Source organism: Vicugna pacos, unplaced genomic scaffold, assembly GCF_048564905.1.
Source record: "Vicugna pacos unplaced genomic scaffold, VicPac4 scaffold_19, whole genome shotgun sequence".
NCBI lineage: Eukaryota > Metazoa > Chordata > Mammalia > Artiodactyla > Camelidae > Vicugna > Vicugna pacos.
In genome coordinates, this window is record NW_027328740.1 from 34,296,083 (window position 1) to 34,323,703 (window position 27,621).

The 27,621-nt window shown below is 41.4% G+C and overlaps 1 protein-coding gene across 2 annotated transcripts; it reads left to right on the forward strand.

Annotated features, from left to right (window-relative positions):
* The first annotated feature begins 1,094 nt into the window (after positions 1–1,094).
* Positions 1,095–25,142, forward strand: LOC140692923 (trafficking protein particle complex subunit 9-like). Of its 2 annotated transcripts, none has more exons than XM_072957136.1 (3): positions 1,095–1,179; positions 11,625–11,679; positions 24,815–25,142. In XM_072957136.1, the coding sequence occupies exons 1-3, from the start codon at positions 1,154–1,156 to the stop codon at positions 25,061–25,063; spliced, it is 330 nt and encodes a 109-aa protein (XP_072813237.1). In that variant the 5' UTR covers positions 1,095–1,153; the 3' UTR covers positions 25,064–25,142. The 2 variants fall into 2 exon arrangements, 1 of the variants encoding a protein (XP_072813237.1); XR_012068550.1 differs by lacking the exons at positions 1,095–1,179; positions 24,815–25,142 and adding exons at positions 13,302–13,397; positions 18,777–18,882 and having other exon boundaries at positions 11,435–11,679.
* The last annotated feature ends 2,479 nt before the right edge of the window (positions 25,143–27,621 follow it).

The following is a 27,621-nucleotide window of genomic DNA, read 5'->3' on the forward strand; positions in this document are numbered from 1 at the left end:
TGCGTGCCTTGGGGTCACAGCAAACTCTTCTTGGGGGTGGCCTACCCTGCAACATGTCTGATGCCCGATGAGTGTTGGTGAGGGTCCCCCTAGCCAGGGGCTCTCTTCAGGTACCAGCATATAGGCATTGCCCTCTGGAGACCTCTTTTTCAGCTGCAGGAAATTTTTTCAGATACTGTGATGGAAAAATCACTCCAGCTGGGGATAATCAGGGAAAAAAGGAAGAGGAAAAGGGCTGGGAGTAGAGTAGATGAGAAAGACAGAAGATCAGGGAGCCTGGGGACCTGGGAGCGGGCCCTCGGGAGAGAGAGGAACATAGGTGGGGAGGGGCCCGGCTCCGGAACCAGCTCCTGCACCTGTCCCCGCACCCAAACCACACAGGCATTAATTGGGCCCAAGACTCTCTCCCGGTCTGGATGTCACCCTGGGCAGAACCTTGAGAATCGAAGGTAAGGCGTGAGAGGCACTCATCTAGGGGGTCACTGAGGACTTTGGTCAAGTCCACAGTGCCTTTTCTAGTCATGTGCCTTCACCGGTTCTTTATCTCAGCATCTGAGAAGCAGGAACAAGGAACTCATGGAGAGATCTAGGAAGACATCTGACTGTGTTAAGAGACGACAGTCACAGCGACACGGGGAGTGAAGACACTTGCAGCAAACTAAAATAACTTCACAAATATTGCATCACAGCTGCAGGTGTGAGAGAGCCTAAGCCTGTCTCAGAGTGCAGGGGACAAGAGGAAAGGAATGGTAAAATTAACACTGACAATTGAAATTTTGTTTAATAGCCTGCTACTGTTAATTGTATCACTTGAATGTATGCAGGTGTATTTCAATGAGCATTTATATGTTCACACAACCACACCAGCCCCTGTTGCTCCCATCGGAGATGGGATTTCTCAAACACAGTGCCCCTCCTGCTTGGGTGGGCCAGGCTGCGGGTCCTCGCCTGGTGCCAGGCTGCTACAGGGCACTGACTCCCCGAGGCACGGCCTGGGAGACATGACAGGAACATCTCTGCTGTTGAATGGGGGCCTCCTTTTCCCCCTGCAGTGCAAGAATGCCGGTGAGTCAGTTAGAAGCATGCATCCAAGCCGTCCTACCATGTCATCACCATCTTGAAGTGGTGACAGAATCTTTTGAATTTCTCCAGAATGTGGTTTACAATCACCTTCGTCAAGTGAGTGTGTGTCCCCTTACAAGTAGAGGAATTACTGCCGTTTCCCTGGAAAATACTCACCACTAGTCCTTCTGATTTTTCTGTGCTAGGATTCAGTATGGCATGCTAAAAATTCTTCAGTCAGATCTTGAAACCCTGATGAAGAGGATTATTTATTTCATGTCTTTATATGATAGAATTTTACTTTCAAAATTCAGAGTTTTCGGTTCTTGGAGGAATTTTTTCGGGGGTTGGAGAAACAACTTTTTTCTTACCATGTTTGTGACCTGTTTCTGTATGCCTCTCACCTGTCTTCCGTCACTTGTGAGGCTGTTCCATTTGTGACCCTGTCCGGGATGTTCATGTTATAAAACATAAAGTTTGTAAAAGTACATTCCCTTTACTTGGAAGATATTCCACAAATATTATCTAAATCTGGGTGTGGTTTTAAGAAGACAGAATCATTAGAACATGTCCTTGCAGGTTGCTAGTGCAAAATCCTCAAATCAATAGTCTAGCTCAACATCTAAAATCTTTCTAATCTACCTTGGATTTGTATGGATAAGTGAAGCAGTTTGCTAAGAACTCAAAACCAGGTTTAGAATACAGGCAGGTGTAGCTCAGCAGGTCCTCCCAAGCTGATGCTCTGCCAGAGGGTGGGTCCGAGGGAAGAGGGTGTGTCCTGCCCTCCCTGAGCTGACAGTTTCATAGCAAAGACCTTCACCAGGTAAAGAAATTGGAGTTTCTTCTAAGAAGAGTGGGTTTGGAAAGACACCAAAAAGCGCGGGAGTGACACAATCCCATTTGTGTCAAGTAGGGGAGAGTGGCTGTGGGGCCACTTGGGAGACTCGTGAGTCCAGGTGGGCAGTGTTGGTGGCTTCCACTACAGCGGTGGGATGGTCAGTGGGTAAAAGCGAACAGATTGAAGGCATGTTTAGATGGTAAAAAGGAAAGAATGAATGCTGTGTCTGAAGGTAGGATGGAGTAAGACCCAGGTTTCTGGGTGGATTAATGAGGTAAATGATGGTCCTGCTGTGCTCTGAGGAGGGAAAGCTGCAGAGGGATTTCTGGGGGAAAACTGATGAGTTCAGCTGTGGGTAAAGTGAAAGGTTGTTAGATGTGTGGTCTGGGATCTCAGGTGAGAGCCAGTAGTGAGTAGGGGGAGGGGAGAGAGACCTTCAAATCATTTTGTCTTGTGAACATACAAATAAGGATGAGTAATGACACACTTAACATTTCTATATTTTGGATTAAAACCCAGTAACATTTTGCTATATTGACTGCAGAGGTTCTTAATTATTTTTTAATAGAAATAAAATAAATAGAAACAAAATAGTGGATTTAATGAACATCTTAGAGTTGATGTGTGTCCTTATATTTATTTTGATACCTCATCTGTTTATAACCATAATCTACAAAAAGTTACCTTGCTTATCATAAGTGTTAAACAGAGGGAAGTGACACACACTGTTTGGGGGTTGAAGCTGATCTTCTTGGGCAAATTATGTAGCCTCTCTGTGCCTTAGTTGCATCTTCTGTGACTGCCCCAGGCCCCCTCATCACAGCTGATTTCCTAGACTAGATGTTGGGAGGGAGGCTGCTGAAGGGAGTAAGAATAGGTAACTGCTAGGGATACTGAAGAGAGAGACAAAAACAGATTAAAGCCGATAAACTGAGTACAAATACCCTCAAAAAAGAAAAAATCCTGCAGTGCTTTGAGCCACTTAGCGTAAGGGAAACAAAATCACGTGGACGCAAATCTCTTGAGCATGTGAATATTGTGGGTGGGAGGATGTCATTAGAAAAGTGTTGAGAAAAGGACTTTTGGTTTCCCTCGATGTTTCCAGTAAGGATGGGGAGCAGAAGCGAAAACCCCCGGTTCACAGTAGAAGGTGCTGTTTTTTGCAAAACTGACCAAAGTTTGGAGACCAGTCATCAGCGGTGCTGGCAAATGAAGAGGCTTCTGATTGGGTGGGGCACTTGCTGTGACTTCTAGGTGACCTGCTGGCTGGGGGCTGTGAGGCGGGCAGTAGGTTTGAACGGTGGCCCGGGCATAATCCCTGGGTCTGAGGCTGCTGGTCTGACTAGCAGACCTGGGCACCCGCAGTCCTAATGGGGCAGCTCGGGATGTGGCGTGGGACACCTGCCCTGCTGTGGGCGAGAAGAGGGCTTCCCTGAGGGGGTGTCCCTGCAGAGAGTGGAAACGTCCCCCTGCAGGGGAGGAAGAGACTCTGAGCAGGAGGCCGGATGCACAGGCAAGACCAGCCTGAGCACAGAGGTTTTGGGAAGCCGGAAGTCATACAGTGGCCCGAGCAGCCTTCTTCCTGCCAGACTGGAGGGAAAAGGTGCCGAAAAGTCAGGCTAGGATCAGACACTGTGGTGGGTTATGAGTGACAGGGAAGGACTGGTCAGGCAGGCAGGAGATAAATCTGTAGGCCTCCCAGCTGGGGCATCACGCCAGAGGGAGGAGCAGAGTTATAGACTTTGCCAATTATTAGCTGTGTGACTTTGAGCAATATCACCGTCACCCCACATCTCTATATATATATATCTTCATCTGTAAAGTGATAGAGTGACAAGCTCATGTCATCAGAGGCTTAGTTTAGCTATGATCCTTTTGTCTAGTTCCGTCAGTGCTGCCCTGCAAGGTTCTGCTGCGGCTGCTCTTACCCTGAGATGGGAGGGCGTAGAGGGACATTATAGCACCTGAGGGCAGGGGGGGTGCTTTAAAAATGGACATGTAACCGCCTGCATCTGCAGACCTGCAGTCAGTTTTGTTGACGGTCGTGGAGAGGACATTGGAGGCCTTAGCATCGTCTTAAGACTTGTTTTCCCTTGGGGACCTGATTTGACTTTGCAGATTAATGTTGAAGATTTGGGCTTCTGGCAAGGCTGTTTTCCGAAATGAGTATATACGTAACATAGCATAAAATAAAATGTTTTTATTTAATGTGTGGGGCTTTGCAGCTGTTGGAGCAATTCTGTTGGCCTGGTCTCCACGGAGGACACTAGGGGTCAGCAGAGCGTGCGGGAGGCAGGCAGCCCGCCGTGCTGCTGCGGGGGGTTCTTCCCAGCAGGGCGCTCTGTTGAGTTGACTCTTCTCTGAGTTTGGTTGCCAGAGGAGCAGACAGCAAAGTAATGAGTTCTGGTGGGATTGTATACTGACAGGAAGAAAGAGGAAACCGTAGTTTTTCTGGACTAGAACACGCGTTTGGTTCTTGATTCAGTGCGTTCCATTACAGAATTGCTGAGTTGTGTCTATTCTGGCAGTTCATTGAAATAATCTTTCAGACTAAAATTTAATAGTTATGTTTTATTTGGCGGGAGGGCTCGAGCCTGGAAGGCAGCCCCTCAGATCACTCTGGGGGAATGCTCCAAGAGGTATGGGAGGAGCTAGGATAAATAGTAGCTTTACAACAAAGACCAGGTACTTCGAACAATAAAAGATTGCTTGTTATCTAAAGAAAGCCAGATATCTCAAGTTCAAGTATTTAGTGCTTTTCTATGTATGGGATGAAGCAAACATATGGGTCATTGAATTCATTTCTTTGGCAAGCACCTAGCTGTCTAGGGACATTATCCTGTCCTTCCTTATTCTGAGTCCACTCAGAGGGCACCACTGTGAGTTGTTGAGAGGCTGGGCTGCAGGCGTGTCCTCGCTGCGGGTTGACAGCAGCCGCTGATGACTTGGTTTCAGCATTCTTTATTTACTGACATTGTTGTAGTACTTTCATTCACATTGTAGTATTTTCATTCACAGTGCTCCCCCTTTTTCCTAAATTCGACCAATATTTTGAGAGACATTTCATGACGAATTTTGTCCCACGGTGCTAGGATGGCTCATTCCTACTACAGGTGAAGAATTTTCTGAGCTGCCATTCAAGGTGTTAGGTTTTTTATCAGGCCCTGTTGATACTAAAAGTTCTCTGGATCGCCTGTCTTACTAGTCTCTTCTGATCCAGGAAATGTTTACCCTTCGTTGCTAATTCCCATACCCAGAATCACACTATTACTGTTATTTTATGCAGGGTTATAAATTTTATCTATTTCTTCAAGATGTTTAGCCATCATCAATCTTGTAGGCCTAGTTACACATTGGGAAATGTAAGAGACAACAATTTTATAAAATAGACAGTATATAAGTAATACAGCTAGTAACGTTAATGAAGTCACGAGTAAGAATTTAATAGTCTAGAAGCTATATTTTTGGGTTAAAATTTTGCTTGTATTTCTGATTGAGTTTGAGTGCTTTTATGAGAAATTTCATATTTATGGTCAGGGTCAGAGCAGGTATTAATTGGCCAGATGAGGTCTCTCACCTTGTAAGATCAACATTTGCCTAAACATAACTATAATTTCTTTTAAAATAACGTTTCTGAGGGCTATCTAGTTGGAGCGCTGGAGTAAGGAAACCCACCAAGGTAACACAGAAGTACTATACATAGGTAATTTACCATAAACTTAACAATTGGAGTAGTTCATAAACAAACTTAGGAGAAATTGTCAAAGTAATTGTTATACAAACTTGGTCTGGTGTCTTGGGTCAGCTTTCTACCTCAGATCTCGTCTCCTACTGATCCTGGCCTGGTAGCTTTTTCTCCATTTGGGCATTGTTTTAAGGTGAGCAGTGCTCTATAGGCCAGTGCACTGCAGGGGCTGTTTCTGATAGGAAATGAATCCGAAAGTCCGTTTCCTTCAGCTTTGGTGTGTATGGTCTAGTTAAGAGTACCTGAAAAAGTGTCCTTCCGTTTAGGTTGGAGACAGTTCTTTAAGTCATGCCTGTTCCAGTGTGTATAATCCCCTGGCTGCAGGTCATGGGGCATTGGAACTTAACCCAAGGATAGATTACTGAGCTTCAGAAACAAACCTAGTGTATCCTTTTCATAATTCAATTAAACTGTACAGCAATGTGACATAACAGCAAGGAATGATTTGGGAAGTGTCTTAGTAAATATAGACCTCGATTAACAGAACTAGAATTTAATATTCACTAAAATAAAGTCTTTTTCTCTCTCTAAAGTTACACTCATTTTTCTCAAATACAGCTAAATCAAGATTAATTTCTTTACATGTAAAGTCTGATTATTTGATCATATAGGGTTTTTAAAATTGGCTGTGTTGGAAGTTTTAATACGGTGTCTCAGGGTAGAATGTTAATAAGATTTGCTAAGGCCAGGAAAGCCATTTCAAGTGCTTGTCATGGATTTCTGCCTTACAGATTTAGGTAAATTCTTTCCTCTTTAAAATCCTTAAAATAACTTGAGATTCCTATATCTGTTAGGAGATGATCTTCCTCATTTGTCTCATAGAGCCACTGGGGACCTAAGAGTTTTTAGTCTCTTGAGGGATCATATAGAGAGAAAAGATAACTGTTTCAAGTCTGCTTACATAGGTATAATTTATCAAATTTCTGTGATTCATAACTAGCCTAAGAGGAAGAGTTTCTTTATGAATGGGAAACAGGTTAAAACCAGTAGTATTTCAAACAAAATCAAAAACTGTAACCATATTCATCAGTTTACTCAGTCCCACAAAAGTAATCCTTTTAATCATAGTTTTCATTGCATATTAAAAATTTCTTACCCTGTTTAGTTCAGTGCTATAGTTTGAAATTTATTAGAAATCAGTAAATCTCCATGAAGAGCAAGCATTTTCAAAATCATGAGAAGAAAACAATTAGCTGTCTATATATGACAAAAGATTTAAAAGCATGGTTAAACACCGTTACACAATAATCTATAAAGAAACCTCGTCACTATACCCAGAAATATCACTTTTAACATTTCAGATATACCTGAATTTTAGGGAGTCCATATAATTTCTACAGTATTTATATTAATAATATTTTCTCATTCAATATAACCTTAGAAGATTTATGATTCATTTGACAATACCATGATATTTAACATGGCAAATGAAACTTACTAGTTCAAAATCTCTCCTTGGGATGTTTCAGGGGCCCTCTGTAGCATCCCAAACTTAACTGGAGATTAAAAGAACTTTAATTAGAAATTGATACTTGGGGATCTTTTTAAAGACTTCAGAACACTTGGTCAGATAAACATATAGATCACTGTAAAGTAGTACTTATTCATTAACAAGAAAATACGTCAAAGGTAAAGGCAGAACATACCAGCTAAGTGGTATAAGAAGTTTTACAATCTGTTATTGAAGGTGGATTAACATTTTAAGAAAAATTTTTCCTCTTAACAGAGAGAAAACCAAATCTATTCTTGTACCAGCTTACTTCTAAGATTCATTTACTTTGCCCAATTTGATTCTAAACTTAGCCAATTCTAACCACGTACAAAACTCTTTCCTCAGGTTTCCTCTTCCACAAGCCTTCCACAGATTTCTATACTCATATTAGTGTGTCCCTTATTTTCTCTTCCATTCAGAAATAACCAGCTTCAGGAGAAATTCACTATGTTTCATTAACAAAATATAATTCCATTGTTATGTCTTCCTTTACACATTTACATTACTTTGGTAGGAAACTGAGATCATTCCCTTACTAATAGAGACTATTTCAGGGTGGCACCAACCATTTATTAATATTTCTAAACACCTTTAGTTTCACTGTAAGAGGAAGTTAAATGTTAAGTAATTCATCTTTCAATTTTATTTTATCTGAAAATGGCATAGCTATTTAATAAAATCCTATCATTTAACTTAATTTAGCACAAATCTAGAATTTAAAGATACCAAACATTTACAGATTATCTTAAGCATACATTTTAATGATATATTTTAAAAATTTACCCAAAACTCTCATCTCATTTGCATTTAATTTCCTTAAAATTTTACCACACCCCATTACTGTTATTTTTTTTTTGACAAATCTGCAACAGATATAACAGGATCTTATTTGACTTTCATTTAACCTAGGTACAGTAAAGTTATTATACTTAATATTGATGACTTTAAAGATGTCTATATTAATTAGAACATACTTAAACTAAACAATATTAAATATTACCTTAATATTGAATATTTTCCATTTCACGTGATGCTGAAAGTGAATTTGTTCAGTTTTTATTTTAAAAATACTTAACTTTTAAGCTCTTATTTTTTACATCAATTAAGCAGAGCTCTTTGACTTTGATTTTTCTTTTTTAGCAGTAGAAATATCTCACATCTATAATGTGTACACAGGCTTATAAACAGACAAAAGCAAGAGATCTCATAGCTTAACTATTAAACTTACTTATAAGATAGGTGTAATAATAGTTGGAGTAAGCTGAATTTGCTGGCTCAAATCACTAAGGCTTACTATTTATGAAATAGACAGTTAAGATTGCTTCACAAAGTCTGAAGGACCCGTCAGAGTTCTGAGTTCTCAAATGCCAAAAGTTTCTTGGCCTTAAGTTTTATTTTGTTGAGCTAATTAGGCTCAATCCTAGGTCACTGTTTGTTGTATTTATATTTCTGATCTGCAAGACAAAGACACACGCGTCCAGGTCCCCAGAGAACTGCTGTCACCCATACCCAATTTTATCTCCTTAATTGGCATTTTAGTATCAGTGAGAAGAGCAGTAAACGAAGAATTCCATGTTTTAAAACTTTAAGGTTTACTTTATCATGTCTTCCAAAGCTTGCATAAGGCATTTAGTAAGGTCTCTTTTCCTTGAGTTATAAGTTAAACCCAGGTTAAAACATTTATTATATTTTTTATTAGCCACTGAATATTAGATTTCAGTTTTATGTTATATTGAATGGCTCATGTAACTCTACTGGTTTCCTTTACTTTGTTCAATTAATATTTTCTGAGGGACAGGTATGTGCCCAGCCTTATAATACCAAGAAGGGGAGGCATATTTCCATTGAAATATATCTATCCCACAACATAATTAAGCAAAAGTTTTATATAAAGACCGTTTAAATATACCAATTTTACAAAATTTATCTCAATTTTATTAAATCTTATACCTTTAATTTTTATATTTATTAGGTTTAATCAATAATTCTTATTTCTAGAAGGAGTGCCAGAAGCATTGTTTTTTTTGTGCATTGTATCTAATTTTATAGAACAGTCTCTAGGATGCCCAAGTTTCAGCCAAAGAGCTTAGGCCCTTCTCAATTTTTAATTTGATTAATTGGTCTGTTGTCCCAATCATTGATCAAGTATGTCAATCTATATATACATATATTTTAAACTGTGGTAAATAAAACGGACTTGTTTAAACTTTAATGTTGGGGGCAATAGTTGATCTCTTTGTCCCTTTTTTTTTTAGCTTTAAATAGTGTAGTATCAAAACTTTGTATCTAAATCCAAAAATATGCAATTTATTTACCTCATTCAAAGTAACCATATAAAAATATTTATCCATTTGGGATAAGCCCTGTTCTTTTTTTTTTTCAAAATTTTTACGATCCTTTTTCCAGTTATTCAAACTAATTAACATTAATTATTCTAAGTTTTTATTAGCATCTCTAGAACCATTTATCGGAAAGGAAAAACATAAATGTAGCTTTTCAAACCAGGTTTATTTTTTTAACTAAGTTCTTAGGTTAACCATTAGATATAATTTTCTACCTTTAAACTTGATTTAATAGGTACCAATAAAACAGCTGTTTATAATGAGATCTCATTTCAACTTTCACAAATTGAAAAGTTTTTCCAAATTAAAGGATCATCATATGGCCATCAATTTATATATATATAATATATATATAAATATTTTTATATATATATATTTTTTTCTATATATATAGAATATATATATGTAGTGATTGTTTTAAAATCAATTGAAGAGGCCCTTCCACATGAGAGTGGGGTGTTGCCTAAATAAATTTCAAAGGTTTACTCTCCAAAAGCTAAAGGCCTTTGTGGTCCAGGCTGATGCAACAAAGTTTAAGATGGTAAAATATCTGAATATTGGTACAAAGAATTGCTTAGAATCCAATTTATTTGCGTGGCCACCATATGTACAATATACTTCTACGTTTTGTATGGCAGAGTCCAAGGTTTCCTTTAAAAAAAAAGTACACATATATACACATACATACACACACTTAAAACACCCAGAGAAAGATACAACATTTACATTTCAAGGACACAGGAAGAGAAATCCAAGTTCCCCCTAAAGGGGATTTTGTTTTTATAAGTTCAGAATTGCGAAAAATGTTTTTATCGGGCCTGGTTAGGTACATTCAGAGTGAGTTTTTATTTTTTCTAATTCCCAATTAATGTTGTAAGTTTTGTACGTATATAAACCTGGCTGGGGTAACAGTTGGAGCCTGGCAATCTGTCATTTCTTTTAATTACTTTTCTGTTCTTCTTTTTTTTTTCTTTTTGAATGTTCTATTCCCCATTGTAAGGTCGGGTTCTCAGAATAAATTTGCTAGTAAGATTTCCCACAGGGACAACTCTAATGGCATGAAGTCTTTGCATATACCACTCCTGCAAGGTTCTCTGTCACCCGAGAAAGCTGTTACCAGCCAGGAGGAGGGCCTCATTTTTGGAGTTGAAATGTTCCTCATAAGAGTTTTACTTTTATCCTGAAAAATTCAATGGATGTAACCAAATTGAGGAAAACATTAGACCAGGCTCTTACCTGACCACTCAGTCCTGAACCCAGTGTCTTTCAACTTGGACCCACTCGGGATGTCTCCACTTGGTGAGTATTTTCCTCATATGTTTCCAAAACCCCACTTCGGACGTCTCCTCAAGGTGGGTTTTTCCCATTATTGTACAACCAGGGCCCACCCAGTATGTCTCCACTGGGTGGGTAATTCACCCCAGTTTCTTTCAACTGGAGGGCCATGTACCTGGATACACCACCAGATGAAACTCAGGATCATCAGCCAGTATGTGAGATCTGAGAAACAGGAGAGACTCACCCAAATTCATCTGGACTCCCCGAGGAGGCTGATGGGCACAAAGGGCCACTGCTGGTACCAAGGCTTCAGTTACTCGGAGAGTCCAGGTGGAGAGAAGTCTGCCGTGGGTCCCTTCATGGTGTCCAAAACTGTTGACTGAAATACATGTGCAGCCTAAAAGTTAAGAGTTATGTTTTATTTGGTGGGAGGACTCGAGACGGGATGACAGCCTGTCAGATCTCTCTGAGGGACTACTCCAAATGGGTTGCGGAGGAGCTAGTATATATAGGGGCTTTACAACAAAGACCAGGTTGTTGGAACAATAAAAGATTGCTTGTTATCTAAAGAAAGCCAGGTATCTCAAGTTCAGGACTTTAGTGCTTTTCTATGTATGGGAGGAAGCAAATATTTTGGACTCACTGAATTCATACTTTAGACGAGCACCTAGCTATCTAGGGCAAGTATCCTGTCCTTTCTTATTCTGAGTCTGCCCAGAGGGCACCATTGTGAGTGGCTGAGAGGCTGGGCTGCAGGCCTGTCCTCGTTGGGGGTGGTGGCAGCCGCTAATGAGTTGGTTTCAGCATTCTTTGTTTACTGACATGGTTGCAGTATTTTCATTCACATTGTGGTATTTTCGTTCACAGGCTGATTATGGATAATCTGCAAACTTGGAAAGCAACCGAGATGGAATTACTGCAGGTACCTTCTACTTTAGTAAGCCGTGTGCATACATAAACATGGAGGAAGCATACAAAAGGATTTAGTGGTGTAGGGAAGGGTTTCTGCACATTACAGGAGAACGCAATGCAGAATTCCTTAAGTCCACCTTTCTTTTCTGTAGTGGTTTCTGAGAACAGTTTATGGTAATTAACCAACATTGAGAAACGTTGGCACACATTGCATTTAAGAGCTGGCCGGCTGCAAACTTGTGTGTTGGACAGGTGGAATTCATAGGCAAGTGGTCAGGTGGATGGGAGAGAGTTGGAGCCAAGGCCTGGGCCCAGATTCCGGTTTAAATCGCCATTTCACCAACATAGGGCCTTGGACTAGAATGTAACCTCTCTTAACCTGTTGGTGAATATGTGAAATGGGCGTGATAATATTCGTTTCTTCCTGGGATTGTTGTAAATTCTAAAGAGTATTATAGCACACATGAAGCACTTAACAAACTGGCACTTAGCAGTGTTTACTGTGTGCGGCCGCCACGCTTGGCGTGTGTCAGAGCCGAAAGGCAGCATTTGTCTTTTGAGGACGCACTGGCAGCCCCTTGGCTAGGTTGTGAATTTGGTGATTTCCTTTAATCCTTGAAACTCTACGTGCCATGGGCAGTTATTTTCATGGACTGATGAGGAATCTCAGGGTAAAAACACTGTAGTATTTGTCCAAAGTCAGACCATAATTTTGGGTGCAGGGGCCTCAGTTCAGCATGGGTCCCTGGGCCTTCTGCCCTCTCCGTTCAGCACCAGAGCCAGATGTGGGTTCAGCTGTCTCCCAGCCCAGAATATCCGGCAGGTCACAAGAAACACCTTGCCCTGCGCTGTTTGAGCAAAAACTCCGGAGGAGAGGCAGTTAGAAAAGGGATTAACATAAAAACAGACGACTGCAAACTGTGATCAACTCTGAGAAGGAAAGAAACAGGCCTTGCCGTGCAGAGCTGGGGGTTTTCCCGTCAGGGCTGCTCTGGGGGCGTTCATCTCAGCTAAACAAGTTCTGCTGCTGCACCAAGGCAGGAAGGCAGGGCGCATGTGGCCAGGTAGACAGGGCCTTGTTAATCATAATCACTCCCCATTCAGCTGCAGCTGTCACGGGCAATTACCTAGTAAACACATGTCGGCCATAATCATCACGCACTTTGCTTGGTAGTTTTATTGCCCCACTTTTGAGATGAGGTAATTGAAAATGGGGAGTTTGCTGCATGCCCGTGATTTCCTTGGAAATACCCCACTGGTCTTTCCACCTAGACTGGTGTGGCTGTCATATCCCAGCCATGTGAATGGCATCGTGTAGCTTCTCCGAAGCGGCCCAAATGACTGACATTGATATTCTTAATTCGTAGGAAATGGTATGTGACAATAAGAGAAAAAGGTAGTAAGAAATTGTTTTGAAAGCTAGAAAAAAATCCAATTCTTCCCCAGCTGGGGGAGCTTACCCTGTGTCCCTCACCCCACTCACTTCCTGGCATCTCCTCCCTGCCAACTCCGCGTTCAGAAACCACTCTGAGCGTTTGAAGAACATTTTGCCTCATGACACTGTTGACAACGACCTGCGACCTCTCTGTTCCTGGTTAACTCTCTCTTCAAAGCCATTTTAATTTTATGCAGGCTCCTCCGCTCAGATGTAAGACTAGCCTCTTTAAACTTCTTCATGCAGCTCCTTAATGAAGATCTTGGGAAGGAAACCCAGCCAAAACCTGGGAGGTATTTACAAAGTGACTGCAACCTCAGTATTTTGTGAAAGTCAAATCAGAGGAGTGGGTGACTCAGGAAAGGCTTTTTTAAGGTAGAAAGGGGAAAGTGAAAGGACACAGGGTGTGTGAGAATGAAGCATCTCGGGTCCAGCTAGCAAGGCACCTGCGTTCAGGATGGTGTTTGGAGAGTGCAGAATTCTCACAAAGAAAGAAGTGGTGGGATGGGAGGGAGGACAGTTGGGTACTTTACTGGGGAGGGAAAAAGTGGGTTGAACATTTCCTGGTTGAACAAAAGGATTGTGACATGATATGCTTGTATTTTGGAGAGAAGGGTTTTGTGAGGACAGGCCTAGGAGAACGCTCTCTGGCTGGGGTGTCATCACAACAAACACAGAGAACCGGGCCGACCCCCAAGTCCCCTGCTGGGGGAGAGGCTTCCCGCCAATTGGAGCCCTGTTGGCTGCTTCTGTCCCTTAGCTGGGGCCTGAGAGCTCCCTTCACAACCCAGTCCTTTTGATACAAGAAAAAAAAGTAGGGCATGAGAAGGGCTGTGTCCCAGGCTTTGATTGAGGCCCTGGGATGTGCCCAACCAGATTTTGTTCCTTGGCTTCATGCAGTTAAGTATTCAAGAGCAAGCCAGTGTTGAGTAAAGGTAGATTTATTCAGAGAGATACATTGAAATGCAAGAGAAACGTCACGACGTGTGGGGGTTTGATGCTCAGATTAAAAGTGTGTACACACTCCACAGACTGAGTGTGGGCCTTCTCCAAAGAGGGAGAGAGATGGGTGCCCGCGAGGTGGCACTGTGTTGCTCATTTTCTTGGGCTTGGTGGCTTCATATGCTAATAAGTAGAAGGACCAGCCTTAGGGCAAGGGGCCGGGATTCCCAGTGAGTAAGCCATTTCCCACCCTGTGACCTTTTGTGGCTAGCCTTGCAATTGCCCTGGTGCCTGGGGCCGGGTTATTCACAATGTTACTATTACAATGGGTGTTTAATGAAGCTCAAGCTCTGCTAGAAGTTAAATCTCTTCATCCTGAGCCTCAAGGCCTATTGGGGGGTTGAATCCTTCACCATTTTGTTGTTAATTGCTGTGGCCTTCCTTGAATGGCTGTTCTCTGCCCCCTTCCATCCTGTCTCACTGTGATGACACAGAGAGGGCAAAGTCCGGGCCCTGCCTGTTCTCCTGCATTTAACAGTTGGAGGTGTGGGGTTGGCTTATGATGACTCTGAGTGGTGAGAAGGATGTTTCAGATTTTCCCACGTGAGACATGGGGACCTGCCAGCAGCCACCGCAGATTTATGTCACGGGCATTATCGCTTGTGTTGTTGTGGAAAAAACAGACCAGCCAAGACACAAGCACCACTCGGAGGGTTGGAGTACTGAGATTTACAACGCCAGCGGGCTCAGAGCGGCTTCTGTTCTGAAGGTCTGAGCACCTCCAAGACCTGCACATGAGGTTTTATAGGCTTAATTACAAGTATGGGGCTCTTAGCCAATAAGGCTCAAACAAGAAAAAGCAAGGAATCAGTGCACTGAAGCTTATCAATTTGGAACAGATCACGTTACTGACAATTGTTGACCTTGGATTTACGAGTTAGCCCAGCAAAACTTAGGTCAGTAAACCGACACTTATCACACTTGGATATGTGACTTAGCTTGTTAGCCCAGCTGGGCTTTTCCTTCACTGTGTCACTTATCTTTCCTATTTTTCTTCTTTAAGTATTTAATCCAAATTTAATATCAAGGTTTTTTCGAAAAGAATTTCTCTTTCTTTTCTTTGGGGCTCTTTTGGGGTGGTAGGTAATTAGGTGTATTTATCTGTTAGTGGAGGCCCTGGGGCTTAAACCCAGGACCCCGTGCACGCTAAGCACATGCTCTACCACCAGCCCTATCATCTTTTTCTTTTTTCTTTAGCTGCCAAGAATTTTACAGGTGAATTTCTAGTCGGCCTATAACACTTGCCCTGACTTCATGGAATCCATTTTTATGACTTTATCTCCCCCTGGTATCATTAAAGCATTGAATCTCCATTTTCTCTTCACTTAGTTTTGCCTTTTTGTTGTTATGGTTGTTAAGCTGTGTTGAAAATATTTGATTAATTTCTCTTTTAGCAGGAGGCTCTAAGTAAATAATATGTAAACAAACAGCACACTTAAATGGTTTTATACATTCTAAGCTGTTTAGTAGTTATTTAAAAACCGAATTGGCTATTACAGTGATAAAATTTTTAAAATAGTTTTTAAATATTTATAATTATATAGCTGATTTAATATATGATATATGTTTCAGCTGTACAATAGATGCTACATTTACAGTTACTGAAAAATATTGGCTGTATTCCCTGTGTTGTATGATACATCCCTCTAGCGTGTTTACATTTCATGTTGCAGTTTGTATAAGAAATTTGGGTAACGCAGAGTCTGGGACGTGGATGTGTCTGACCCAGGTTCACACAAACCCTGCCTGTCAGAGCTCAAGCCCTCACAACTGTCTGCAGGGGAGCGAGTGGAGGCAGCTCTCATCAGCGCTGGCACCACCCTCTGAGTGGCAGTGACAATACTGACTGTCTGTGGACGTGCAAAATGTTGTTCCAAAGCTTTACATGCATTTCTGCATTTAACAATTAAAGCCCTCCTGTGAGGAAGTGTTTTATGTTTTTAATGAATAATACATTTTATTTTGATATTGATAGAATCCAAACCTACGGAAAATTTACAGGAGTAGTACAATAAACACTTAGATACTGTTCACCTTAAAGGGCACTATTTGGCCTTTTGTGTCTGGCTTATTTTAGTATAAAGTTTCAAGGTTCATCCATATTGCAGCCTGAATCAGTACTTTATTCTTTTTGTTTGATAATATCCTTTTTCTTTTTTTTCGTTTTTGGTCTATTTAAAAATGTTTTCATTGAAGTCTAGCCAGTTTATAATGTGTCAGTTTCTTCTGTACAGCATAACACTTCAGTTAAATAGGAATATTCGTGTATTCATTTTCATATTCTTTTTGAACATAAGTTACTACAAGATATTAAATATATTCTCCTGTGCTATACAGTGTAAACTTGCTGTTTATTGTATACATACTCAGCATCTGCAAATCTTGAACTCCCAATTTATTCCTTCCCACACCCTCTCCCCTCTGGTAACCATAGTTTGGTTCCTGTGTCTCTGTGTCTGTTTCTGTCCTGTAGATAAGTTTATCTTATTGTTTCTTTGGTTTTTTTGTTATGTTTTGTTTTGTTTTGTTTTGTTTTAGATTCCACATGTGAGCGATCTCATATGGTAATTTTCTTTCTCTTTCTGGCTTACTTCACTTAGAATGACATTCTCTAGGTCCATTCTTGTTGCTGCAAATGGCATTATTTTATTATTATTTTATCGGTGAATAGTAGTCTATTGGACAAATATACTGCAACCTCTTTATCCAGTCATCTGTCACTGGACATTTAGGTTGTTTCCATGTCTTGCTATTGTAAATAGTGCTGCTATGAACATTGGGGTGAAGGTGTCTTTTTGAATTACAGATCCTTTTGGATATATGCCCAGGAGTGGGATTGCTGGGTTATATGGGAGGTCAATTTTTTGTCTTTTGAGGAACCTCTATACAGTTTTCCACAATGGCTCCACCAAACTGCATTCCCACCACAGTGTAGGAGGGTTCCCAATTCTCCGCAGCCTCTCCAGTATTTATTCTCTGTGAACTTCGGAATGATGGCTATTCTGACTGGTGAGAGTTGGTACTTGATTGCACTTTTGTTTTGCATTTCGCTGATAATGATATTGAACATTTTTTCATGTACCTATTGGCCATATGTATGTCTCATTGGAGAAATGTTTCTTTAGGACTTCTGCCCATTTTTGAATTGAATTGTTTGTTTTTCTTTCTTATTAAGTATAAAAGCTATTTACATATTCTGGAAATTAAGCCCTTGTCAGTTTCATTTATTGCAAATATTTTCTCCCATTCCATAGGTTGTCTTTTAGTTTTGCTTACTGTTTCCTTAGCTGTGCAAAAGCTTGTATGTTTAATTAGATCCCACTTGTATATTTTTGCTTGTATTTCTATTGCTTGAGTAGACTGCTCTAGGAAAACATTGCTGAGATATATGTCACATGTTTGCCTATGTTTTCTTCTAAAAGTTTTATAGTCTCTTGTCTACATGTTTAAGTCTTTATCCATTTTGAATTCATATTTGTGTATGCTGTGAGGGAGTAGTCTAACTTCATTGATTTACATGCAGCTGTTCAGTTTTCCCTACACCATTTGCTGAAGAGGCTGCCTTTACTCAATTGTATGTTCTCACCTCCTTTGGCAAAGATTCAATGACCAAAATTTGTCGGACTATTCTTGGTAAATGTGTTTATCCGTTCATTGATGGATGGATATTGTTAGTAACTTTTGGCTACTCTGAATGATACTGCTATGAATATTGATGTGAAAGATTTTGAGAGAATATGTTTTCATTCTGTTGGCTGTACAGTTGGCCCGCCACTTCTGTAGTTTCCTCTTCATGGATCCAGATGGCTGATTGTAAAGGGACTCGAACATCCTTGGATTATGGTATCCAGGGTGGGGTGTTCCTGAAAGCAACCCCCCGAGGATACTGAGGGATGACTCTATATGTAGGAGTGGAATTGCTGAGCCATATAACTCTAATCTTTTGAGGAAACACCAGGCTTTTCCAAAGAAGCTGCACCATTGCCGCTTTCCAACGGCTGTGTATTGAGGGTTCCCATTTCTCTGCCTCCTGACCGACACTTGTTATTGTCCAAGATTTGATTATAACCATCCTAGTGTGTGTAAAATGAGATCTCATTTTGATTTAGATTTCGCTATTGATGCTGAGCATCTTTTCATATGCTTATTGGCCAATTGTGTATCTATTTAAATCCTTGGCAAATTTAAAAATTGGGTCGATTTTCTTTGTATTGCTCAGTTGTAAGCATTTGTTTTATATCCCGGATACTAGCCTATTATTAGATATATGCTTTGCAAAATTTTTCTCCTATTCTGCAGACTGTCGTTTCACTGTAATTTTTTTAAACATTAAAACAATTTCTTTATAGGGGAGGTAATTAGATTTTTTTCTTTGTTCTTATTTTTGTCTAGAACGCACTCTATCACTTGAGCTACCCCCTTCCTCTTTCATTTCACTTTCTTGATTATGTCCTTTGTAACAAATGGTTTTAATTTTGATGAAGTCAATTTTATCTGCTTTTTTTTTTTAATTACTTGTGCCCTTGGTATTGTATCCAGGAAGCCATAGCCTATACTACGACCACAAAGATTTATACTATGTCTTCTTTTAGAAAATTTATACATTTAGTTTTTACGTTTCTGTCTGTGATCCATTTTGAATTAATATTTATTTGTTATATAAAATACAGGGGTCCAGATTCCAGATTCATTCTTTTGCCTGCAGATACCCAGGTGTCTCTGCACCATCTGTTGAATAGACTATTCTTTCAATGGAGTGTTGTTGGCAAATTTGTGGAAAACTGACTGTAAATGTAAGTATTCCCCCTGGATTTTTTATTGAGTCTCATTGATTTATGCTTCCAAACTTATGCCAGTACCATAATGACTTGAGTACTATAGATTTGTAGTAACCTTTGAGTGAGTCCTCCAAATTTGCTCTTCTTTTTCAAGATAGTTTTGGCTGACCTGGGTACCTTGCATTTCCATATGAATTTTGGGAACAATTTTTCAATTTTTAGAAAGAAGTCAGCTGGAATTTTGATAGAGATTCCATTAAATTTGTAGATCACTTTGAGGAGTCTTAACATTTTTGACAATATTGTATACCATTCCATGAACATGGGATGCCTTCAATATATGTAGATCTTTTAAATATTTTTTGGTGATACTTCAAAATTTTCAATGTACAAATCTTGTAAAATTTTGTTAAATGTATCTCTCATTTTATTTTTAATGCTGTTGTAAATGGAAAGGCTGAGCTTCCTAAGGGTGGGACTATATATCAATTTATTTATTTCTAGGATTCCTTCACAGCAAATACCCTAGGTTTGTATTTGCTACATAAATCTATCCACAATTCTTCCCATCCCTGTGTTATAAGAAACCAAGACCTAGGTTAAGCTGCCTGAACACCTATGTGGACATGAGAAATGAGACCCTTGGGTGGGGCTTTGTGCAGATGATACTGAGGTTATTCAGGATGGTTCATCTTAATTACTTTTAAATAATCCTTTCAGTGTATTTAGTCAGATACATTAAGAACATGCCCTTTTGATGTGCAGAGGATCTAAGAGTAAAATTTTCAAATAATTTCTAGTGTGTGTGTTGTACTTGAAACCTAATTTGCATCAATCTTTGAAGATTTATGTTTCAGGAGCTTTGACTAAATAATACCTGTCTTTATTCAATAGCTACAACTAAATGCTCAAGCAACATGTAAGAGTTTGAGCAAACTGCCCCCGCCCCGTATTGCTGGTTGGCTGCAGCTGTAAATGGAGTCAGCGTTTACCTCTCCCAGTACGCTTATGCTGATCTGCTCAAAGAGGTTCGCCCAACAGTTTGTTGGTGGTCTTATGGACAGAGCCATAAAGCATTGATTGAAGGTTGCTAGAATGGAATCTATTTTTATTAATATTAAGAAAGCACATATTGAGTGCTTACTGTATGTTGGGAATTGTCCCACAGCCTCACATGAAAATTATTTCTCTTAAAACCTCTCATAGTTCCTTGTTATTTGCACTTTACAGATAAGGAGACTGAGGATTAAGTCTTCTCTCTTTTGTGGGGAGCTCATTATCAATGATGGAAAGTTGTAAAGAAAAAGATATTGATTCATCCTGAGAAAACATTTTTCTGAGAGTCAGCATTGAAGAGGGTGACCACTGAAGAGGGTGATCATTGTTTGAGTGAGACGAGCCCCGGGTTGAACGGAATCAGCATCCCTGTCTGCACACGGCACATGTAGAACTACGTGGTGGGTGAGGTGGCGTGGCTGAGCAGGGAACGCGGATGCCGGGCCGTTGGGCTATGCTCAGGCCCAGTGGGGCTTTCTCCTAAGGGCAGTGGACCATCATTGACAGATTTTATGTAGGGGAGTGGGGTGCTCTCGTAGGTCACTTTTGTCTTGTAGAATGCTTAGAAACATTTAGAAGGCTCGGCAGGAGATGATGTTATGAGTCAGAGTACGGTGGCTGCGAGGTGTAGCAGTGTTCAGTTTTCAAGTGATTTTCAGTCCCAGGTTTGTGGCTCAGTAACCGTGACACTTTGGATGACTCACTCAAGGAAGTGAAACAATTTACCTAATCAATTGAAGCAATGATGTACCGACTTCCCAGGACTGCTGTGGAAATCCAGTGAGATAACGTGTGCACAGTGTGCAGTGTGGTCCGCAGCACAGAGTCAGTGCTGAGTGAGTGGCAGTGAGTACCTGGTAGGTCAGGTGTGGGTGGTGGGACTTGGTGACTGAGGATATATGGGCCCTGAAAGAGGGGTCCAGTCACATCTGTGAGTGATGGGCCTAAGCTGGGAGAGGCAGGGAGATCTTGCCCCCAGACCAGGGGCCCTGGGCAGGACGGCTATTGGAGGAGAACCGTGAAGTCAGTTCTTTACAGGTGGAGTTGGAGGTACCCTTGAGATATGTAAGTGCAGTGTCACGAGCTCACAGAGGAGGTCTGGGCCCGGGCTGTGCATTTTCCTATAATCTCAATCCCTGAGGACGCCCAGGTATTGATCACTGAGCATGAAGTCATACTTGACAGGACAAGTGAATAGTAGTGTCATCTCTGTCATCAAAGCTCACGTCTCTTTATTCATCACTCACTTTGCTAATTGGGAACTTACAGAGCTCACTTCACCGCCCTTCCCTGGGCTCAGGCTCCACAGAAAAGAGCTGGTGATTCTCCCTCTTTTCCAGAAGAGGACACATTTAGCTGGTAGACTTCTATACCTCGCCAGACTTAGAATTTTAGTTTGTTGGTTTAATTCTATTTTCTGTTGGCCATCTCCTGACAGGAGAGACGTTTTACCTCATGGTCAGGTTTCAAATAGCTGTTACTGAGAATTGCTGATCTGATCCATAGTGTATGTATTCTATTTGTAGATTACTTATCATTTTTCTGTCTTTGCCCTTTAATTTTGTTTGCCCCTTCAATTTTCTATCCTACTTGCGGCCTTAATTTATTTTTTAATTAAAAAATGTCTGTTAGCAGTTAAGAAAACAAAAGCAAAGAAAAGATGCACATGATAGATAAATTTAGAAAATATCTAGTATGTTTTCTGTCTCGGCGATGGAGGGTTCTAAAAACTCGTGAAAACCTTCATTACATAAGTTCCTTAAAATGCAGATTAAGAAATAAAACCTTCCTTCTTCATCTTTCAAGCTGCAAGGCTAATTGTCAAGAAAATGAGGGGAAATCCTCAGAAGCCAAGACAAACCAGAAAGTAGGGATTCTGGGAGATATGTGTGCCTTAGAAGCCCTGGGGTGCAGGTTGGCTCCTGAACTGAGATTCAGTTGCCCTGGCAGGAGGGCAGGAGGTGAGCCCGAGGCCTCTCACACTGGGTGTTGGATGGCTGTTCTTATGTAAGGCCAAGTACATCCTGAGAATCCTGCTTTACAAAAGGGTGAATTTGAAATAAAAGAAAAAATACATTCCTCAAGGCAAGGAAATAAGGAAAGTCAATTTTTTTCGAAGAGGGAAAAAATAACATATAAAAAGTAAGGATTTAGTTTAAAGCTGTTATGGCATGAGAGTGGCCACAAACTCCTGGTAGAAAATCTCAGCTCCTCCCGGAAAGAGAAGTTGTGTTTTGAAGATTCAGTGGACAGCCATTCCGAAAAAGGCCTCCAGAGTCTTCTATATCAAGATACTGGACCCAAATACCTCCCTTCCATGGTCTCACTTAAATAACCAGAAAGGTTTTAAAGGAAAGAAGCAATAATCATAGTTCTATTTATTGACATTATTATATGCTAGGAATTCAGAGGTGACTTTGGAGTTGTCTCCTCTTTTATGGACCTTACTTTCTATTTGACATAGTTGGGGAACTTGGTGGAGGGTGTTGTTGGTCTGTTGCAATTAGCCAGGAGAGGAGATTATGAAAGCAGTGAAGGGTGGGTGATATTTTTAGCTGAGGACAGTCCTGTTCAGTTGGCTTGTAATTGCAGGCTCGTTGAGTTGTCACTGGAGGGAATTGATCTTATGGAAGATGGACTTAACTCAGGCCTCTTCAGAATGGACAAGTGAACCTGGAGAAAGACAGTCAAATCTGTGCAGACATTAAAGTCCACGTGAACGTGCTGTATCCCTGAGCCAAAGATAGGAAAAGTAGGCAGCACTTCTTGAGGACAGAGGAGTGGCTTTTAAGGTTCTCCAAGAATGAATCCCAGGGAACCGTGATGGCCAGTTGTCAAACTGTGACTTTGCTCTTTGGACGGTGTACCAACCAAGGGTATTGGCCTTTTATATGTTTTCATTTCTCTTTAATACATGTCAGGTGATGAGGACGTGGGCATAAACATTTGATATCTTGTCGAGGTGAGTCTTGGTACCTGCCTAGAAGCACGGGCACAGCTACTGGTGCATCATACATCTTGCCGCCCATCCCTCTCCCAGGCTCCGTGATCACGGCAGAGTGGTTCCTTATTAAGCTGTCCGTCTCCTCTGTGACATCGTAACCAAACAAAAGGCTGGAGCGTATTAGCTTGGCTTTGCTCTTTTCCATCCTTCTCTTCGAATGATGATGACTGGTAGTGGACTCAGTTACGTTTGCAGATGACTTACAAGTAGGGCTGTCAGTACAAACCTTGTAATCCCCACTGTGTGATCTAGAGAAGAAAGTTACATTCTTTCCAAATTGTTTTGATGCACTTATGTGGGAAAATGATGTACGTTTGAATGTGTATTTCCTCTCTGAATCATCATGGCTAGAGATGAATATTTGTAGACATGGATTGAGTTTTCAGTATTTGAACTGTATGGTCCCCTAAATTCTCCCCAGCTTTTTAAAGTCATCACTGGAGTGTTACCTCCAGAGTGCCCCAAATCATCCACCACTGCCTGCTCTTCGGACACTGTGAGTTTCCAAGTTGGAGAAGGCTGCTGGCTGGTAAGGCATTCTCTGGCACATCTCTGGTTGGGTGATGTGAGCTTAGAACACAAGACTTGGCAGACAGTAACTAACCACGATCACGTCCATTTCTGGAACACTCATGGAGGATTTTACACCTATGCTAGTGGAATACGTTATTTCATTTAGTTTTCCCAACAGTCATAATTAGACTTTATCACCTGTATTAAAAAGGAAACTGTCAAAGCGAGTGACGTGCAGACTTTGGACTGGAACACGGGTCTTTCTGATCCCTGTCTCTGTTCCCTCCCCGGCCTATCCTTCCAAATGGCCTGGAGACTCTTCCTCAGTCTTGAGTTTCCCGCTGATGTTAACACTCTCTTTGTTTCTGGAGAGGAAAGCAAGTCTAAACTTCCTTTCCAGTTGGAAATGGAACGAAGAGTTAGCGTTGGAAGCCGGGAGAGTCTGTCCTGTGAAGAAGCGCTCTCCGAGCCACTTCCACTGGGACGTCATGTCCCTGTCTGGGCCCCTTGCTCAGCCTGTGCACAGGTGACAGCACAGATGTGCTGAGCAGTCCTCTCGGACAGAGCAGTGGGTTGGAAATGAGTTTGGGGATTTGGTTTCATTAGATAGCTTCCTGAGGGTCTTGGCCTGGCACTTCGATTGGGAGCATTCCCTGTCCCACAGCCTCGTGCTCTGGGCCCGTGTAGACCTGACGTGGCCTCAGCCTGGGGCTCAGGGCCCGTGGTGATGAGTAGCATTTTAGTCCATGGTCTGCCAGAGGCTCTGACAATTCTGGGCTGTGGGACATTGTCCAGGATGATAATAATTCCTCCCTGAGTTTCAGATTCCTTGCCTGTGAGCCGGGGTAGTAATAGTTTCTGAGATGATTATAATGATTCAGTAACGGGCGCAGCGTGTGCTGGCAGGTAGCTGGTGCTTAAGGAGAAGAAGTCGCAGTCACACTGTCAGCTTCTCACTGTGCGCTCTGTGCTTTGAGAGGTTGTGTGTTTGGTGAAAGTCCCGCCCAAACCCTAGGGTCTAGATGAACTGTTGTTCCTTTTCTTTTCTTTCCTTTTCCTCTTTCCCTTCTCGGTGTCCCATGTTTAGGTAGCAGATTCCTCTATTTCAGGGAATACGGGCCTTTCTAGTAAAATGACAGGCGGAACGCGGAGAGGTGGGACACGGAGGGGGTCTGGAGTGTCTGCACAGTGCTGCTTCCCTGCTTTTCTGCATCCGGTCCCGTCAGTGCACTGAGTCAGCCTTCCTCTTCCTTCCTGTGTCATCGGGTCTCTGTTTTAAGGGAAAGCCTTTTTTACGGGTGTTTTTTCACTTACGTGTTTCGTTCAGATGCTTGTTGCTTTTCTCCCTGTGCTTCAGCGTTCCGAGGAGGGAATTCAGCAGTGCAGTCTCCTCTCCGAGCTCTATGAGTTGATCGGCTTCCACTGCAAGTCCGCCTCCTTCAAGCGGGTGGCCCCCGTGCGGCACGCGGCCCCCGGCATCCCAGAGCCTGGCGGGAAGGCCTGCTACCGACTACTTCTGCAGACGCTTCCTGGCTACAGTCTGTCGCTGGACCTGCAGGACTTCAGCAAATGTGTTGGAACTAAAACATTGCTTCAGTCCCATTAACCATGTCTGGTTTGGGCCCTGCTGTCCTGTCTCATCAGGGTGAATTTTGATTTGTTTAGAACAGGGCTCAGCAGACTTTTTCTGTCAAGGGCTTGGGAGTAAATATTTCAGGGTCTGAAAATCTCCTGATCTCTGGTGCAGCTGCTCAGCTCTGCTGTTCAGACGCCAGAGCAGCCGGACAGTCCACACACCCACAGAGCTTTATTAACAGCAGTGGCTGGGGCTGGATAGGGTGTATGAACTGTAGTTTGTCCCCACAGCCTCCTCACTATTGACACCTGCAACAGAGCGTGCATTTGTGACAATGGTTGAACCTACACTGACAAGTCATCATCACCCAGAGCCCATACTTGATACTCGGATTTACACTTGGTGGTGCGCACTCTGTGGGTTTGGACAGATGTACAATGACATGTATCCACCATCACAGCATCATACAGAGTCGTCTGTCTTAGTGAACTTAAAATGCTCCGTGCTGCACCTCATTCATTGCTCCTTCCCCTCTAGCCTCTGACAGCCACTGATCTTTTAGTCTCTGTGGTTTTCCCTTTCCCAGAATACCATACAGTTGCAATCAGACATTTGCAGTACCTTCCCAGATTGGCTTCTTTCACTTAGTAATATGCATATAAGGTTCCTCCGTGTCTTTCCATGCCTTGATAACTCATTTCATTTTAGCACCCAAAAATAGTCCATTTTCTGCATGGACCACAGTTTATCCATTCACCTACTGAAGAACAGCTTAGTTGCTTCTGAGTTCTGGTGATTATGAATAAAGCTGCTATTGACATCTGTATGCAGATTTGTGTGTGGACATAAGTTTCCATTTCGTCGAGTAAACACCAAGGAGCACAGTTGCCGGATCATATGTTAGGAGTACGTTTAATTTTGTAAAAAATTGCCAGACCGTCTTCCAAAGTATCTGGGATATTTTACATTCTCACCAACAATGTATGAGAATTCCTGTTGCTCCACAGCCTCACCAGCATTTGGTGCTGTCAGTGTTCTGCGTTTTGGCAGTTCTGACAGGTGTGCAGTGATACCTCGCTGTTTCAGTGTGCATCCCCTTGATGACAGATGCTGTGGAGCATCTTTCCATAGACTTCTTTGGCATCTAGATTTCTTTGATGAGGTGTGTGTTCAGGCATTTTGGTCATTTTTTAATCAGGTTATTCATCCTTCTTGTTGAGTTTAAAGAAATTTTGTATATTCTGGATGTCAGCCCTTTATCAGTGTGTCCCTGCCCTTCACCTGTAGCACCGGAGTTGTCCTTTGGGTCTCAGTGGAGAGTCAGCTCTTCATAGGTTCCCTGTCTTCCCTCAGCCTATATACTGTCCTTTTCACTTTCATTGACTCATTTTGTTCTTTTTAAATAGCATTTCCCATAATTTGTAAGTATATTAAAAAAAGGGCAATGATTGAACACCGCCTCCCCCACCAGGCTGTGTGCCCTGTGAGAGCAGAAGCCCTGTCCCCACTCACCGTTTCCCATGAAAGCACAAGGCACATGTCCATGTAAAAGTGTGTAACGTGGGGCCAAACCTGATGAGCAGCTATAACGACATGTGTTGGCTGCCATTTATTGAGTAGACTTTGTTTCTGATTTTAATTATTAAATCACATGAATGAAACTTGTTTGTTTTGAAAAATAAAACAACAAAGCTCACCTCCATGTGATTGCTACTTTCTACTTCGCCTTCTGAACCAGGAGGGGATGTTCACCATCATTTTGTGGAGGAGGTTGGGGAGGTAAAGTAAGAGAGTGAGATCAAATAAAGTAAAAATGATAACTATCAGTTGGCTTTATTTTCACTAAGACATAAAAGTTACTTTAAACCCTATCTCAGCTGTTGTTCTGTTGTTTTATACATTTCTCATAGAATTAAATGAAAGCCCATTAAACCCTGAAATGAAAATTGTGTGCTCAGGTCCTGAAAAGTGCTTATGTCTATTTCTTTAAATGCAAATTTTCCCTGCTGGTTACAGAAAGTCGAGGCGGGAACACAGCAGTGCACTGTGTGTGTCTGCCAGCTTCTCGGGCTGCTCGCTGTCATTTTCATTTTCTTGTGTTGCAGTTTATGACGGTTTTCCATGAGATATATTGCTCAGCCTTTTCCTGAATGAAGGATTGAATTTTCCACAGAAAATCTTATGAAAGAGAGTGACAAGGCACATGGGTTTCCCAAAAAGAAATAGTTGATGTAATACACTCTCACTATGGTGAACTTTTTTATTACAAGCCAGTTGAAAATTTTATCACTAGGTAATATACCACAAATCTGTCTTAAGATTAAAAAGATTCAAATTTTATAGAAGAAGCAGTTTGAATCAAGTAGAAATTATGATTTGTACACTATTTGTTGGTAGAATTTATACTCAGTCTTATTATAATTGCCCGTGGTAGGAACTGGATCATTATTTATTTATTAAAAATAAAATCCACTAGGTGCTATTTGCTCCATTCTTGATGCGGCAGTGCTGAGATTAGTGAAGTTCGGCCATTTAGGATTCTTAGCTAGGTTTTCCGGACATTGATTTTAGCCTCTTTATCTTTTCTG